Here is an 18795-nt window from a genome sequence, read left to right as displayed (position 1 = left end):
ACCCTCTGCTTCGAAAACGAGTCATGGGTGATTCCCCTGCTATCAGCCGCAGCCTTGGCTGTCTGCTTCAGACGAAAGGGTGTCTGCTCTCGACAGAGCCGCTTACAAAGAATTCCTGTCCTCTGTGAACTCCCGCTGAATATGGATGTGACCTTTTGGCTGAATTTAGGTCACAGCAAGTGTTGGCGCGTCCCCACTGCAGCTGAGAACGCAGAGGATTAATTAAACGTCTCCACGCTCCAAGAAAGAGTCTAGGTTGTCCCCTTAAACATATGCCCTCAGATTTTAGACAGCCCTACCCCAGGGAAAAACTGTCACTGTCTCCCTTAATACCATAAGGCTTAGGACCAGAAATAGGCTCTTCGGCCCATCTTGTATGCCCCACCGTTAAGTCGTGAGCTGATCCATTTCCCCACTCAGCCCCCCTGCTCGGCCCTCTCCCCATAATCTTTGATGGCCTGGCTAATCAAGAACCTATCAATCTCTGCCTTCAATACAGCCAATGACCCGGCTTTCACAACCGCCCGTGGCAACAAATTCCACAGAATCGCCGCCCTCTGGCGGAACAAATTCCACCTCATCTCTGTTCTGAACAGACACCCTTCGATCCTGAAGTTGTGCCCTCTTGCCCTGGACTCTCCCACCGTGGGAGACAACCTTTCCATATCTACTCTGTCCACACCTTTCAACATTCAAAATGTTTCAATGAGATCCCCCCCTCATTCTCCTAAATTCCAACGAGTCCAGGCCAAGAGACGTCAAACACTCCTCAGATGATAACCCTTTCATTCCTGGGATCATGTTCGATGAAAGAAAAATAGAGGGTTACAGGGTAAGAGGGTTTGGTACTTTTTTTGAAGGAATCTCTCTGAACCCTTCTCCATTAACAATGGCGTGAAGCAAGGCTGTGTTCTCGCACCAACCCTCTTTTCAATCTTCTTCAGCATGATGCTGAACCAAGCCATGAAAGACCCCAACAATGAAGACGCTGTTTACATCCGGTACCGCACGGATGGCAGTCTCTTCAATCTGAGGCGCCTGCAAGCTCACACCAAGACACAAGAGAAACTTGTCCGTGAACTACTCTTTACAGACAATGCCGCTTTAGTTGCCCATTCAGAGCCAGCTCTTCAGCGCTTGACGTCCTGCTTTGTGGAAACTGCCAAAATGTTTGGCCTGGAAGTCAGCCTGAAGAAAACTGAGGTCCTCCATCAGCCAGCTCCCCACCATGACTACCAGCCCCCCCACATCTCCATCGGGCACACAAAACTCAAAACGGTCAACCAGTTTACTTATCTCGGCTGCACCATTTCATCAGATGCAAGGATCGACAATGAGATAGACAACAGACTCGCCAAGGCAAATAGTGCCTTTGGAAGACTACACAAAAGAGTCTGGAAAAACAACCAACTGAAAAACCTCACAAAGATAAGCATATACAGAGCCGTTGTCATACCCACACTCCTGTTCGGCTCCGAATCATGGGTCCTCTACCGGCATCACCTACGGCTCCTAGAACGCTTCCACCAGCATTGTCTCCGCTCCATCCTCAACATCCATTGGAGCGCTTTCATCCCTAACGTCGAAGTACTCGAGATGGCAGAGGTCGACAGCATCGAGTCCACACTGCTGAAGATCCAACTGCGCTGTGTAGGTCATGTCTCCAGAATGGAGGACCATCGCCTTCCCAAGATCGTGTTATATGGCGAGCTCTCCACTGGCCACCGTGACAGAGGTGCACCAAAGAAAAGGTACAAGGACTGCCTAAAGAAATCTCTTGGTGCCTGCCACATTGACCACCGCCAGTGGGCTGATATCGCCTCAAACTGTGCATCTTGGCGCCTCACAGTTTGGCGGGCAGCAACCTCCTTTGAAGAAGACCGCAGAGCCCACCTCACTGACAAAAGGCAAAGGAGGAAAAACCCAACACCAAACCCCAACCAACCAATTTTCCCCTGCAGCCGCTGCAACCGTGTCTGCCTGTCCCGCATCGGACTTGTCAGCCACAAACGAGCCTGCAGCTGACGTGGACTTTTACCCCCTCCATAAATCTTCGTCCGCGAAGCCAAGCCAAAGATATGGGTTGGCACAACATCGAGGGCTGAAGGACCTCTACTGTGCTGTATGAACCTTGTATGTGACCCTCGTGGTTTTAGACCATAGAAATATATGGCAGTGTAACCTAATAATCTATTCCAACTGCAGTCTAGAATTTCCCGACTGCATAACCCTCCATTTTTCTCAGCTCCATGTACCTATCTAATGGACTTCAAAGATCCTACAGTACCTGCCCCCACCACATTCCTTTCACCCACCATTTTCTCCATGAAAAATTTACTTCACGTCCCCTCTGAAGTTACTCTCAAGCACCTTATACCTATGCTCCCTTGTGCGAGCCATTGTTTGAGCAAATTTAGGTTCTTCGGAGTCACGATCTCAGAGGATCTTTCCTGGACCCAGCCCAGCAATGAAGAAAGCCCGTCAGTGCCTCTACTTTCTCAGGTTTGGTATGACAGCAGGAACCCTGGCAAATTTCTAGAGGTGTGGTGGAAATTGTGCTGACCGGCTGCATCATGGTGTGGTACGGGGACGCCAATATCCCTGAGCATAAAGCCCTCCAAAAGGTAGTGGACACAGCCCAGGACGTCACAGGCAAAACCCTCCCCACTATCTAGAATATCTACAGGGAACGCTGCCGTCAGAGGCCAGCAGTAATCATCAAGGACCCACACCATGCAGGACACGCTCTGTTCTTGTTGCTGCCATCAGGAAAGAGGTGTAGGGGCCACAAGACTCGCACCCACCAGGTTCAGATACAGCTGCTCCCCCTTCACCATCAGACTCCTCAACGACAAACTCAATCAGGGACCCATTTAAGGATTCTTGGGCACTTTATTGATTTTCTTTTGTTCTCTCTGTATTGCACAATCAGTTTGTTTCCATTCGTTATCTGTTTACAGTTCTTTATTTGTGTACATATCTACGCTGTATATAGTTTATTTTTTGCACGACCAATTAGTGGTAATTCTGCTGCCCCCTGCAGGATAAGGGATTCTCATGGTTGTATGTCATGTCATGTATGTATTTTGACAATAAACCTGAAATGAAATTATTTCAGCCCTGGGAAAAAGCCTCTGGTCATCCACATGATCAATGGCTCTCGTCATCTTGTCCACCTCTATCAGGTCAACCCTTTCATTCTCCATTGATCCAAGGAGAAAAGACCAAATTCACTCGACCCCTACCCTCATAAGGCCTGCTCTCCAATCCAGACAGCGTCCTTGTGAATCTCCTCTGTACCCTCTCGATCGCAACCACATCCTTTCTTTAGTCAGGTGACCAGAACTAAACACAATATTCCAAATGGTCTAACCGAGGTGTGGTATAGCTGCCACATTATCTCACAACCCTTGAACTTGACCTCACTGTTAATGAAGGCAAACACACCACACCCCTTCTCAACACTCCAGGGTAGAACCCCCAACCTCCAGTCCAGTCCTATCCCAGTGAATCTTTCCTGCACCCTTCCTTGCGTCCTACCTGCGGCTGGTCATCCAGAACTGTGCCCAATACTTCTCTCTCTCGGAGTGATGGATCTCTGCTGTTTACTGACCCTGCGAGAGACGGGCAGGGGAAACCGTGAATCTCCCACTGGCTGAGAGCCATCTCTGGGCCAGGATTGATCTCGGGGTTCGGATGAGTCGGTGGGATTACCACTGTGGGCAGAACTGCTTAGGGAGCTTAGCCATGTGGAGGATGGGAACCACAACCTGGTAGCGCAGCCCTGCAGTAGTCCGATGTTTGAGTTGTTGAGTCCACGATAAGGCGTTGAAGCAGTCTGCGTACATCGCAATTCCTGCACGTGATCTTTTTCTTTCCTGAAAAACTCAATCTGCTGGAGGAACTTGAGGTTGAGCAGGACCAGTGAGGGATAAAGAATGGTCGACATTTCAGGCTGGAACCTCTCATCGAGACACACTTCAGTAAATAGAATCGTACTGCATAGGAAAAGGCCCTTCGGCCCAACTTTCCCATGCCGACCAAAACATCCCATCCACACTGCGTTTGCCCCCATATCCCTCCAAACCCAGCCTGTCCAGGTATCAGTACACCCGCTTCCTAAATCGCAAGCTTCGATGAAAGGTTCCAGTCTGAAACATCGATCGTTCTTTCTCTCCCACGGATGCTGCTTGACCTCCAGGTTGTTTTTTGCTCCAGATCCCAGCGTTTGCAGGCTCTCGGGAGTTACCGCTTTTCTTTTTGCTGTGCGTATCAGACTCCCACTAGGATTGAAGGCGAGAGGGGAAGTCTTGAACAGGACCGGAGGGGCACCCTCTTCACTGATATCCGTGGCATTCCAAAGACATTTAGGCAGGCACAAGGACAGGGCCGGTTTGGAGGGATATGGGATGAACACAGGTAGATGGGACTAGCTTGCTAGACATGGTTTACATAGTGATTACGGCTATTACAGTGCCAGGTTCGAATCCGCCGCTGTATGTCCTCCCCATGACCGCGTGGGTTTCCTCCGAGTGCTCCAGCTTCTTCCCACCCTTCAAAAAAACGTACGGGGGTAGGAGGTTAATTGAGGTATTTGGGCAGCAAAGGCTCATGGGCCAGAAGGGCCTGTTACTGTGGTGAATATCTAAAAAAAAAGTTTGGTTAAAACACGAGAGCGCCACACTGTAGTCCGATGTTGACTTCTCCGACACCCCCTGTCTCCTCCGCCCCCACTCCCCCATCCTTTCTTTTAATTTGGGGGCCTGTCTGCTTTTTACTCACACCTTGAGAAAGGGCTCAGGCCTGAAACTACAGTAATATATCTTTATATGGACGCTGCGAGCCCTGCTGAGTTCCTCCAGCATTTCTGTGTTCTTATAAGAGTGGGGGCAAACCTGTCCTCGATCCCTCAACATTTTTGCTCCGTGTTCCCACATCTGCAGTTGCTTGTCATCTGCAAAGTTGTTGCAAGCTGGCTGAGTTTGTAATGTGCAGGAAGTGAATCCTCACAGGGGGAGGTGGGTCAGAAGTGGAGTCAATGTGACCCCTGACCAGCGGGCCCTACATCAAGGGGAGGAGGGTGCCCTTCATCAAGAAGAGGCAAGTGCCCTACATCGGGGGGAGGCGGGTGCCCTAAATCAAGGGGAGGTGGATGCCCTACATCAAGGGATGATGGGATGAGGAGTAATTCCTTAACCCAGAGGTTTGACGCATCTTTGGGATATCCCCACCCAACAGGCTCGGACACAGAGTCTGTTCAAATTAAATGGGTCTTTCCATATTAAAGGTCTCGAGGGCTACGGGGATGGTTCTCGAGGGCAACAGGTCAGTCATGAGAGAGAGTGGTGGCACAGCAAAGAGGGGCAGAATGGCAAACACATTTGTTTGCTGACGAGAGGATAGAGAAGGGTCCACCCTTACAGGGATCGGCTGGGTGGTGTGAGGCGGTCAAGAGGCTGGTGCGTGGTTGTTTACGGTGACATTTCCTTCTTCTTTCTCCACGGCAGCTGCAGACAAGGTGACCCTGGAAGCAGAGACTGGCCTGAAGATCATCCAGGCAGGGGTCGGTGAGGTAGGTGGATGGAGAGGCTCGGGAGCCTTCCAGACAAGGGTGGGGGGGGGGCCAGAGTGACCTGTCCGGATTGTTGAGCTTCGGTTACAGTAGCGGGACCTCGCCTCTCCTCCGAGTCAAACCATTGACAGATCAGAGGAACTCAGCAGGTCCGGCAGCATCCACAGGAGGTAAAGATAAATCACCGACATTTCGGGATTGACCCCTTCGAAGGGAGTGATCATGCACCTTGGTGGAAGATATGAAAGCATTTTCGAAATGGGCAGCGAGTTCAGAAATCAGAGGTGCAGAGGGACTTGGGAGTCACCGTACAAGGTTCCCTCACGATTAACCTATGTACAGAGACGATGGTAAAGAAGCCAAGTGCAATACTAGCATTAATTTCGAGGAGGATAGATGATAAAAGCATGGATGTGATGCTGAGGCCTTTCAGGCATTGGTCAGACCCGCACTTGGAGCATTGTGAGCAATTTTTGGGCCCTCATCGAAGGAAACTTCTGTGGGCATTTGGAGAAGGCCCTGGGGAGGTTTACGAGAATGAGTCCCTGAAATGAAAGTGTTATCATATGACAAGCGTTTGATGGCTCTGGGTCTATAATAGCCGGAGTTAAGATTTAAACCTGTCAAATGCTGAAAGGCCTGGATAGAGTGGACATGGAGAGGATGCTTCCTGTGGGTGGGGGAGTCTGGAACCAGAGGGCACAGCCTCAGAATATAAAAATGTCTCTTTAGAACAGAGATGTGGAGGGATTTCTTTACCCAAGGTGGGGGAGGGGGTGAATGTGTGGAATTCATTGCCGTGCAGATTTAAGATGGAGGTAGATATGTTCTTGGTCAGGAAGGGAGTCAAGGGTTGCGGTTGGCATAGCAGTCAGCACAGCACTGTTACAGCACCAGCTCCCGGGGATCGAACCATGCGCAGTCTGTATGTTCGCCCCATGTGCGTTTCCTCCAGGGGTTCCGGTTTCCTCCAAAACCTACTGGGGCGGAAGGTTAATTGGGTGTAATTGGGCGGCACGGGCTCATGGGCCGGAAGGGCCTGGTACCATGCTGTATCCCTAAATTAAATTTTAAATTTAAGTTACAGGGAGAAGGCAGGAGAATGGGGTTGCTAGGGATAGTAAATCAGCCATGGTGGAATGGAGGGGTGCAGTCGATAGGCCGAATGCCCAAACCTGCAGCATTCATAATGTGACACATTCTGCCAACGAATGGACATTTTCTCAGCCTGAAAGCAGCGGAGGTCAATTCTCGGCTCGACTGACCCGACCGACCACATCCACAGCAAGGAAGGGTTAAAGCTTCAGGGGGCCTCCTGCACAAGGGAAATGTCATGTTGAGCATTTTTCAACTGTGGGCAGCTTGAAGAGAAAGCCCTTGAGCAGATCAAGAGAAAACGTCTTGGAGCCAACAGGAACATGTGGAGAGGTTGCCATGGTAACTTATCTGTGATGTTTGACGAGGCACAAGGAAACAAATGGTGATGGGTTATAGGGTGGGTAGGAGGTGCTTGGAGCATTGAAGGGCCTTCCCTCTCATGTTCTCTGCCCTTCTCTCCTCCTCTATCACTGTGTTCCCTGTTCCCCTCTATCACTGTGTTCCCTGTTCCCCTCTATCACTGTGTTCCCTGTTCCCCCCTCTAGCACTGTGTTCCCTGTTCCCCCTCTAGCACTGTGTTCCCTGTTCCCCTCTATCACTGTGTTTCCTATTCCCCTCTATCACTGTGTTCCCTGTTCCCCTCTATCACTGTGTTCCCCCTCTATCACTGTGTTCCCTGTTCCCCCTCTATCACTGTGTTCCCTGTACCCCCTCTATCACTGTGTTCCCCGTTCCCCTCTAGCACTGTTCCCAGTTCCCCCTCTAGCACTGTGTTCCCTGTTCCCCTCTATCACTGTGTTCCCTGTTCCCCTCTATCACTGTGTTCCCTGTTCCCCCTCTCTCACTGTGTTCCCTGTTCCCCCTCTATCACTGTGTTCCCTGTTCCCCCTCTATCACTGTGTTCCCTGTTCCCCCTCTCTCACTGTGTTCCCTGTTCCCCTCTATCACTGTGTTCCCTGTTCCCCTCTATCACTGTGTTCCCTGTTCCCCTCTATCACTGTGTTCCCTGTTCCTCTCTATCACTGTGTTCCCTGTTCCCCTCTATCACTGTGTTCCCTGTTCCCCCCCTATCACTGTGTTCCCTGTTCCCCCTCTTTCAATGTGCTCCCTGTTTCTCCTCTCTCACTGTGTTCCCTGTTTCCCCTCTATCACTGTTCCCTTGACCTTTCTTTTCCCTCCCCGTTTCTCTTCTGTTACTGCTCACTTCCTTATCTCTGCTTCTGTTCTGATCTCTCGATCTCTCTCTCTTCCCCTTTCTCCCTAATCTCATTGCTTGCTGTCTCTCTACCTTTCTCTTTTCCCTCTCTGCTTTATATTACTGATCCTTTCTTATCTATTGCACTCTCTTTCTCTTATTCGCTCTATATCCCCTCCCTCTCTCACTCCCCATATCACTTCCATTCCCTTCCCTCCCTCTTACCCATTCCCCTTCTCCCAGTTCCTTCTGCTTCGCCCTCTTCTGCCTTCTCCCATTGCCACTCCTCTGTTTTTTCTTTCTTCTCCCTTCCCTCATCTCTCTGCCTCCATCCCATCATCTTTTTCTCCCTGGCCACTCACTCCAATTTCAATACCTCCATCCATCTCATTCCCCCTTCCCTCTCCCTTATGCTCCTTTTTTTTGCCACTGCATCCTCTTCCTTTTTCCCCTACATTATCACCTGTTTTCCTTCCTTTCCCCGGTCCCTCCTCCTATCTCCCTTCTCTTTTTTGTATCCCCCCCTCTTTCTCTCTCTCTCTCTCTATTTGTCTTTTTGTCTCTCTCTTTCTGTGTACCTGTCTGCCTGCCTCTCACCCTCTCTCTGATTCTGCATTTTTGTCTGTTTCATTCTCTCTCTCTCTCTCTCTCTCTCTCACTCTCTCTATATCGGTCTTTCTCTGTATCCTCTCTGTCTCTTTTTCTCTCTCTCTCTCTCTTTCTCCCCCTTCCTACTTCCCCCCTTCATTTCCCACTATTTAGTTCCAACACTATTCTTCGCAGAGACTCCTGTCTAAAGAGAGCCTGAGAGGTAAGACAAGTGTTACCAAATATATTTCCTTCAGATCGCCTGCCAACATTTTACTCCAGCATTTAATTGTCTACAAGTGTGAAAGCCCTTGGGTGGGAGTGTTGGGGTTTGGGCGGGCTGTGAGATGCGTGCCTGGGGAATGGGTGGAGATCGGAGTGAACGATCCCACCCTTGCACTGACAGTGGGATTGAAGGAGGAGATTCAAAGGCTGCTGATCCCAAGCGCACAGGAAGCCACCACGGGGAAGAAGTGAGACGAGCAGAGGGATTTAATCCAGTCTTTGACCGCAGGAAGTTGGGCAAAAAAGAAGACTGCAGGTAGTGTTTGTAGCCAAGGGTTGTCAAAGGAGACATTAATTATCCCAGTGTTATCGTGAACATGGTCACCGAGGAAACTCTACGCCTTCATTTACAATCTTGAGTAACAAGATTTTAAAGGCATTAATTTATCAGTGGACTTTGGGGAGTATTTTTTAATTCTATGCAAATATGTATACTGATAATCTTTATTATTGATTTACATATGCACCAAAATCTTGCTTGCTGCAGTGGAACAGATACTTTGTTTTAAGATGTACTGTACAATAGTGTACATTAACTGAAGAGAGACAATAAATGTTCACAGTTATCACAATGGAAGAAAAATAGTGCTGTAGAGAGTCCCTTTTGTGTTGTCGGAACCGTCCCTGATCAGCGTGACAAGGGGAGGTTCAAGAGCCTGATGGCTGTGGAAAGAAACCACCCATGAACCTAGAAGTGCTGGACATCAGGCTTCTGTACCTTCTGCCCAAAGGGAGCAGTGAGAAGAGGTTGTGAGCAGGGTGATGGGGTCCCTTTATGGTGTTGGTTGCCTTCTTGAAGTAGCCCCTTATATAGATGCCTGCAATGGACGGGAGGTTAGACATTTGCATTGTATATGAGCTCTGCAGAATAAGTGTGCTTTTATGCATGTTTACAGTAAAGCCCCCAGTATCCGGCACCTATGGGGATGGGTGGATGCTGGATATGTGTATTTTCTGGTTGCTTGAGATTGCACGATTGGATGCATTGGTGAACTAACAGCGAGGCGCTCCAATTTTAAACACGTATTTTTTACCTATTTATATTCCTTGATTTTTTAATTTGCCGGTTGCTTGAGGCTGCCATGTGTTTGAATTCCAGATAACAAACATTTTACTGCATAAAAATATATTTTAAAACTTGCATTCGTTCCATTATCTGTAAGACGCACCTCAAGACCGAAGGATGTTCATTCCCTGTGGTTCTATGATTTGTAGGACACGATGTAAATTTGCAGTTGATCATGAATTCCAAGCAAAAATTCCTTCAAACTCTGATGTAAAACTCGCCCACTTCCTGATCCCATTTTGTCAGACAAGAATATTCAATGGGGAACTGGCTTTCCCAATCTCTCTTTAATGTGCAGTCCTGATATTCCGAACTCCACAGTCATTTGCTACTCCAATATCTTTTCATTCAGATTTTTCTCAGTCTCCTCTCAGAGTCCCCAGCTCAAAGAGGTATTAAATATTCCTTTGCCAAGGTTAGTGTCCCTCTGTGTGAGTTCGGATGACTTGTGGGTGCGTTGCAGACGCTATGCTTCTGAGGCTTTTAAATTTTTAATTTGGACATGCAGCACGGTAACAGGCCCTTTCAGCCCACGAACCCCTGCTGCCCGATTACACCCAATTAACCTTCAACCTCTGGTACGTTTTGGATGGTGGGAGGAAACTGGAGACCCCAGAGGCAATCCTCGCAGTCACAGGGAGAATGTACAAATTTCTTACAAACATCGCGGGATTTGAACCCCAGTCTCGATCGCTGGCCCTGTATCGGCGTACTAACCTCTACGCCGACTGTGCCGTCCTACAGGTAGGGTTGCCAGATTCGAACCTGGGTCACTGGTGCTGTAATAGCGTTGTACTCACAGCTACACTAGCCCTGCCGCCCTGGGGTTGTGTTGTGAGGGCCTGACGGTCAGGTGATACAGCTGTTTCATTGCTGCAGTCACGAATCAGGCAGAATTTCCGAGAGGCGGATCGTGGCTCCGACCGCTCACGTACATGTGCGTGACGCAGTGGCTAGAGATGCCGCCTCATGGCTCCAGGGAACCAGATCCGATTCCGACTTCGGCTGCTCTTGTGCAGAGTTGGCTTGTTGTCCCCTACAACTGTCCACCCTGGGAGCTTCCGTTCGCTCCCACATCTAGCTGGTGCTGGGTGACTTGGCTGTTGTGATTTCCCCCTGGTGAGAGATAGAACTTGGGGCCGGGGCAGGGGGGGTGGGGGTCATGGTTAGTGCTAAAGGAAATGCAGAGTGAGAGAGATAGGATAGGTGCAGGATTAGCATGAACTGATAACCCTGAACATAAAGCCCTCCAAAAGGTAGTGGACCCAGCCCAGGACACCATCGAGAACATCTACAGGGAACGCTGCTGTTGGAGAGCAGCAGCGATCATCAGGGATCCACACCATCCAGCACACGCTCTGTTCTCGCTGCTGCCATCAGGAAAGAGGTATCGGTGCCACAAGACTCGCACCCACCAGGTTCAGGAAAGGCTGCTTCCCCTCCACCATCAGACTCCTCAATGACAAACTCAATCAGGGACTCATTTAAGAACTCTTGTGCACTTTATTGATTTTTTCTTCCTGCATTGCACAGTTTGTTTACATTTCTTTATTTGTTTATGTGCATATTATGTACAGTTTTTTTTGCATTACCAATAGGAGGTAATTCTGCCTCGCCCACAGGAAAAAGAATCTCAAGGTTACATGTGATGTCATGTATGTTCTCTGGCAATAAATCTGAAATCTGAATGGGTACTTAATGGTGTGCACAGACTTGATGGGCTGAAGGGCCTGTTTCTGTGCTGTGTTACTCCATGGTAGTTCCAGTCATGTGGATGGTGGGGAAACAGAGTGAACCAAGTCTTGCAATTCTATAGCGGCCTTCACCATCTCCTTCCAGCATTATACAGCCAGGGGAGTGCAGTCATTGTAGCTGGAGAAATTGTCAGCCATGTTGTGCACAGCAAGATCCCACCTACGCTGAGTGGCTCATCGGTGCTGGTTGAGGGGTTGCTATTAGTCAGTGCACAGGAATGAACTGCAGCATGGAGTCATGCAGCGAGGAACAAACCCTTCGACCCAACTTACTTGTGTCTACTAGCTAAGGTGGCATCCTGGGCTAGGCCATATGCCTGAATTTGGTCCACATCTTTCTGAGCCCTTCCAATCCAGAAATCCATCCAGATGTCTTTGGCCGCTCCCATCACCTTCTCTGGACAACTGGAGCCGGTGGCTACGCTGAACACCAGCCATGGAATCATTTGTCCAAAAGGCAGAATCTTGATTCAATTTCAAGGATAGCCCCTTTGACCCTCCAACAGTCCACCAGAAATGCGTCAGCTGGGAGGCATAAACTCCCCCCTGGAGTGGGTTTCAAAGCATAACCTCCCTGAACCCCCCCACCCCCCGGATCAAGGAGGAATTGCTTTCTCTCTTCAGGCTGAACCCGGTTTTATTCTGCCTCACACCTGCAGTTTCAGCACAGACAACAGGACATGAGTAGGCCATTCTGCCCTTTGAGATCCTGTCATCGCTCAATTCTATGCAAGCTATGCACCTGCCTTGGTTCGAACACCAATAATGGGTGGCACGGTGGCTCAATGTTATTACAACAACAGCGACCCTGGTTCGAATCTATCACTGTTTGCACTTTCGCTCCGTGTCTGCGTGGATTTCCTCCCCAACCCTTCAAAATGTACAGGGTTGGTTGGTTAGAAGTTTGCAGACACCGTGCTTGAAGTAAAAACAATGCTGGAGAAACTCAGCAGGTCAAACAGTGTCCTTTATGTAGCAAAGGTAAAGTTACATAACCAATGTTTTGGGCTTGAGCCCTTCAACAAGGAATGAGCAAAATGTCGGCAGGTTTCATTGGGCCAGAATCTGCTTCTACAGTGTTGATTCAAAAAAAAATCTATCCTCATAAAGCAATGGCAGGATGAGAGCACCATTGTGGGGTTAATTCAGGAGCCTGATGGATGTGGGGAAGTAACTTTAAGCCGGGTTGGCATAGGTAGAGAGCAACAAACTTTTCCCTCCCAAGGTGTTTATAGCTTTAAATTTGAATGAGGTTTAAATGAGAAGAATTTTTACCCAGAGACTTATTATAATCTGGAATACACTGACTGAGAGTTTTGTGAAGAGGTTTCCAGGAAAGTTGATGAAAGAAAGACTGTGGATGTTTCCTACATGGACCTTAGTAAGGTCTTTGATAAAGTCCCACAAGGGAGGTTAGTCAGGATCCTGAATTAACCCTTTGCTCCATCCCAACAGATCCCTGTGCTTCTGTGCTGTGCCTTGGCTGCTGCCCTATGTATGAGATGTCTGCCTGGACTGCATGCAAAATAAACTCTTATCAATCTTGCTAAGAAAAAATGGCAGACCCGGGAGAGCGGGAAGTGGAGACACAGCACTGGTCCACAGGGTCCTACCTCCCGGTCTTAATGCTGACATGGACTTTAACAAAACCTTTGACAACGCCCCGCATGGGATGTTAGTCAGGAAGGTTCAGACGCTCGGTATTCATGGTGAGGTAGTGACAATGGCTGGATGGGAGAAGCCAGAGAGTAGTGGTGGATGATTGCTTCTCAGACTGGAGGCCTGTGATTAGTGGTGGGCCTAAGGGATCAGTGCTGGGACTCAGGGATCAGTGCTGGGACCACTGCTGTTTGTCCTCTCTATCAATGATCTGGATAATGTGATAAATTGGATCAGCAAGTTTGCAGATAACACAAAGATTGGAGGTATGTGGACAACAGGAAGGTTGTCAAAGCTTGCAGAGGGATCTGGACTGCAAAAATGGGATGCAAAATGGCAGATGGAATTTAATGAAGACAAGTGTGAGGTGTGGCATTTTGGAAGGACATACACAGTGAAGGGTAGAGTATTGAGGAGTGCAGAAGAACAGAGGGTTCTGGGAATACAGATGCATAATTCCCTGAAAATGGTTTCACAGGTTGTAAAGAGAGTCTTTGGCATATTGGCCGTCATAAATCAAAATATTGAGTAGAGGAGTTCAGATGTTTTGGTGAAGTTGCATAAGACATTGGTGTATTGTGTAAGTTTTAGTCACCTAACTACAGGAAAGATCAATAAGATTGAAATAGGGCAAAGAAGATTTACAAGGATGTTGCTGGGACTTAAGGAACTGAATTACAGGGAAAGGTTAAATGGATTAAGACTTCATTCCCTGGAGTGTAGAAGAATGGGGAGATTTGATAGAGGTTTTTAAAATTATGAGGGGTGTAGACAAAGTAAATACAAGTAGGCATTTTCCACTGAAGTTAGGTGATTTACAAACTGGAGGTCATGGGTTAAAGGTGAAAGGGAAAAAGGGGGAGCTTCTTCACACAGAGTGTGGAACGAGCTGAAGTGGTGAATGCTTGTTTCTGTCCTGTAATATTCTACTGTGAGGGCTGCAGAAATTCTGAGAGGTCTTACGAAGCATCCAGAGGTGGGCATGGATCACCAGAGCATACAGGCTACGGACAGAGTGCAGGCAAATAGAAGTGGTGTGGACGGGTACAGCGGCATTATTGGGAGGGGAGGGGGGGGTGGCTTGAGTTCCTAGGGAGCGGCGCTCATTGCAAAGCCCCATTGTCTGCACGAGCTTCAACGAGAGCGATCTGAAAATTATATTTTTTATATATATCCACCTTTTTGTCCGCATGACTTCCGCGAGGGTGAATTTTATTCCACATCTCCAATATTTTGGCTGGTGATTTGTGAAGTCTGGAAGGGCAAATTTCCATCCATGACACAGGTTATGGGGGAGGGGAGGGTTGTACTTGATGGCCGAAGGGACTGTGTTTTATGGTTGTATGACTGAGTTGTAACTTATCACAAGTGCAGGTTCTAATGGTCCATTTATTCTCACGTTCACCAAAGCTTCAAAGGTTCCTGTGAATGTGATATACATGACATACTTCAACTTGTGCCTGTTGAGACAAACTAAGAGTCACCGTGAGAATTATCCAGTGCCCCTGAGAGAAACAAAAGAGTCAGTTTGTTTACATTCCTTGGCACCCCTCCCGAATCCCGGTTCCCGGCAGCCACAGCCTGTTTGAGGTCACTTGACCACAAATCGCCAGCAGGTCCACAGCCTGTGCCGGTCCCTTCAGCCGCTGAGCCCCCTGGCTGGTCCGCTGCCATGGTCACTGCCCTGCAATGTCCCCTCCTCTGCTTCTTCTCAACGGAGGGGGGGGATTGTTTCCTCCTGCTGCTGGTGCCCTGCACAGGCGAGCTGTTCCCTCAGACTCTGAAACACCTCGTGGTATGCTGCCCAACACAAATGTCACCATCTTGAGCTTAGTCCTCCAAGGTTGTAGGATTTTTTTCTAAAAACATTGGCTTCTTTAACAGGCATGGAGCCGCTGGCATTAAGACCGGAGGTAGGACCCTGTGGAGCAATGCTGTGTCTCCGCTTCCCACTCTCCTGGGTCCACCATTGTTTTTTTAACCAAGATGCATTGATCGAGTTTATTTTGTGTGCAGCCCAGCTAGACATCTCATACATTGGGTAGCAGTATGGAAGCGCAGAGATCTGTTGGGACAGAGCAAAGGCAGCATAATTTTACCAGTGTGGGGTTCATTCAAGAGCCTGATAACATCAGGAAAGAATTTGGAGGGGGATGATCTCACATTTGTCCATTTGCCAATGGCGTTCCTGTAGACATGTCCCAGCGAGTTTCTTTATTGGAGGAAATATCCTAAACTTCATGACATCTGTTCTTTGCCTGAATTGTTCGATGTGTAGGGAATCAAGGGGTGTGGGGGAAGTGGCCCTGAGCCAGATCTTCAGTGCTGGTCATTTTGAGTAGGCAGGGGGGACTGAATGGCCGACTACTGCTCCTGTTCTGTAAACCCTCCAGACCCAGTGAAATGAAACATTTGCAAATAGCCTGTGAATAAGAACATAGTGCCCAGTAAAGGGGAGGGGGCTGTGGAGAGAGGGGATGGGGAAGCCTCAAGGGGCCTTGAGGAGATGGTTAGGCTAGGTTCCCATTCATGACCAGGTCAGGGTCCAGAAAGATGGGCAAAGATTGAACATGAAGGCAGAGCGTGAAGGAAGAGAAGCAAAAGAGAATCCCTTCGTGAGAATGCTGAACGATCAAAGGAGCTGATCACATTAACCAACCAAGACGGTCATATTTGTGAAACAATATTGATTTATTTATTTGTCTATATGAATACTTGTCCAGCATCTGTATTGTTTGTCTGTATGTGCGTTATGTCTGGTTGTGTGTCTGCGTGATTTGCACCAAGGACTGGAGTGCACCGTTTCTTCAGGTTGTACATATAATCAAATGACAATAAACTTGATTGGGCACTTGGCTCCTTGGTTAATGGCAGGATTCTTAACAGTGTGGAGGAACGGAGTGATCTGGGGGTCCAGACCCCAAGATCCCACAAAGTTGCCACTCAAGTTGAGAGGGTGGCTAAGAAGCCGTGTGGTGCCCTGGCCTTCACCTGTCTAGGGATCATGTTCAAGAGCCATGAGGTAATGTTGCAGCTCTGTAAAACTCTGCGTAGACCATACTTAGAGTAGTGCATTCAGTTCTGGTCGCCGCTTTAAAGGAAGGACTCAGATGCTTCAGAGCAGCCATTCTCAAGGGGGCAGAACATTTCCCCCCACTGGGGGCCACAGCACATCGAAGAGGGGGGGGGGGCATGGACTGAAATCATAAAATAATATTGTGTTTTTTTTATATAGCCGGCAGGAGAGAAATAGGGAAGGAACCAACTAAATGCAGCTTCACGTAACATTTGAGCAGTCCTAAGGGTGTCATTGCCAAAACAATGTTTGAGAATGGCTGCTTTAGAGAGAGATCAGAGGAGATGCTGCCTGGATTGGAGAATGTGTCTTTTGGGGAAAGATTGAACGAGCTTGAGATTTTCTCTTTGGAGCGATGAAAAGCATCTTAATAGAGGTGTATAAGATTATGAGGGGTATAGACAGGGTGGGCAGCGGCCAGCATCTTATTTCCTCAGGCAACAGTAGCAAATACCAGAGGACACTTGTTGAAGGTCGGCGGAGGAGAGTTTAGGGGAGACGTCAGAAGAGTGGAGACACAGCACTGCTCCAAAAGGTCCAATTGCCCAGTTCTAATCCCGGCAGTTCTGCACAGGCATTAACCGGCCTGTTGAAGGGGCCGGCAGTGTTTGTAAGTAAAAATCCTGCAATCGTGGAGGTCTGTGCCTGAGATGGCGGCGCCTGTGCTGAGCGACGTACTGTGAAGGGTTGCATATTCCGGGAAAGTAGAGCACCAGAAACAGGGAGAGCCGCCCGCCCCCCCCAACCCCCACCCCCCCGACCACCGCCGTTGAGAAGGAGAAGCAGAGGAGACGACCCTGCAGGGAAGGTGACCAGCGAGGGGCTCAGCAGCTAGAGACCTACACAGGCTGTGGGAGACTGGTTCACGGGAACTAGGTATTGGAGCCGGGATTCAAGAGGGCACTGAGGGCAAGAAGGTTTCCCAAAGGGTCTCATGCACTGAAGGCTTCCTGATCGAGTCGGTGGTTCGGATCTGGAGCTCGGGCGGCCGGCAGATTGAACAGGAGTCTGTCTGTGTGGCTGCAGAGACTGTGGAAGTGGCTGGAGGCAAATCCATGGACACTCAGTAACTCTGAAAGGATTCTCTTTTGCTTCTCTTCCTCTCATACTGTAAGGGGCGGCGGCCGGGCAGCACTAACAATGACTTTCTCTGCCTTACGGCAGGCAGAAGGAAATGTTATGTAATATTACATGACAATGAAGGAATCTTGAATCTTAAATCCAGTAACCTGCACTTACAAAGAGTCTACCTACCTCTACCATAAAGATCCAAAGACTTTTCGTTCAGTACCCCTTTAAGGAAGACAGTTCTAAAGTCTCACCACCTTCTGACAGAAAATATTTTGTCTCGCCTTTAAACTGCGGCTCCCAGTTCGAGGTTCTTTCACCAGAGGAATCCTCCTCTCCACATTCACCCTGTCAAAACTCCTCTGGATCTGGAAGCTTCCAAACAACGTGTTCCTTAATTTTCTCAAAGAACTTAGCAGGTCCTGGGCTATAAAGGAAATGCTCCTCTTTTTAAAAAAAACTTTATTTAAAGTAAAAAGTATAACGTACCATCTAAATATTCAAGGTAATTTTACAAAGATTTATATATATAAAAAACCAAAACATAACAAACATAAAAAAAATTTGAAAAAGAACAATAAAAAAAACTCTTCCCCCCCACCCACCCCTTCAGCTAGCCCTCTTAAGGGGAGCCAAAAATATAAATTATTATATATATATAAAAAACCGTTCAAAATACATCTAATTGCATATATTTCAAATGCGGAGACCACTTATCAACAAAAAAAGAATAATTATCGTGTAAATTATAAGTAATTTTTTCCATAATGATACAAGCTTTCAATTCATTATGCCAGCGTATTATATTAATTTCTACATCATCTTTCCAAGTACTAGCAACACATTTACACCACCAAACATACAAAAGCAATTTGAACTTTATCCAAACCCTTTCCCCTTAATGAATACAAATCTCCTAACAAAAAAATTGTTGGATCCAAAGGTAGTTTAAAATTATACAATTTTTCCAAAACTATTTTAATTTCTTGCCAAAATGGTTGGACTTTCACACAAGTCCAAACAGCATGTAAAAAAGAACCAATACATAAATGACATCTAAAACAAGAATCTGAATTACTAAACCCATATTTTTTTTTAACTTTTCCAGGGTCAAATACAATTGATGTAAAAAATTATAATTGACCATTCCATATCTTACATTAGTCAATTTAATTACATTGTCCTGACACATGTTCGCCCAATCATCTTCAGGAAAAGTAAACACTAAATCATTCTCCCATTTAAGTTTAGATTTTTCCCAATCTGACTTATCCATATCATCTTGTAATAAATTATACATAACTGAAACATAACCCTTCTTTGGTATAGTTGAAGTCAAAGATTCAAATTTCGACAAAGTAAGTAAATACTTAATTATCTTTTACCAAAGCCCTAAGCTGATAATACACAAATAGAGAATTTAAAGGTATTTCA

At 47.6% G+C, this 18795-nt stretch overlaps 1 protein-coding gene across 4 annotated transcripts in view; it reads left to right on the top strand.

Annotated features, from left to right (window-relative positions):
* ptprna (protein tyrosine phosphatase receptor type Na) overlaps window positions 1–18795 on the top strand; it is a 200868-nt gene that overhangs the window by 84603 nt on the left and 97470 nt on the right. For all 4 annotated transcript variants that reach the window (XR_011356867.1, XM_069935964.1, XM_069935962.1 and 1 more), the window contains exon 11: window positions 5508–5572. Coding sequence is in view for 3 of the 4 variants with exons in the window: in XM_069935964.1 (XP_069792065.1) it covers window positions 5508–5572 (65 nt within the window). In the remaining variant the exon portion in view is untranslated. The remainder of the gene's footprint in view (window positions 1–5507; window positions 5573–18795) is intronic.

This window comes from Narcine bancroftii, chromosome 4 (genome assembly GCF_036971445.1).
Source record: "Narcine bancroftii isolate sNarBan1 chromosome 4, sNarBan1.hap1, whole genome shotgun sequence".
NCBI lineage: Eukaryota > Metazoa > Chordata > Chondrichthyes > Torpediniformes > Narcinidae > Narcine > Narcine bancroftii.
Note: the sequence above shows the minus strand (reverse complement) of the source record. Positions and strands in the feature narration are given on the sequence as shown.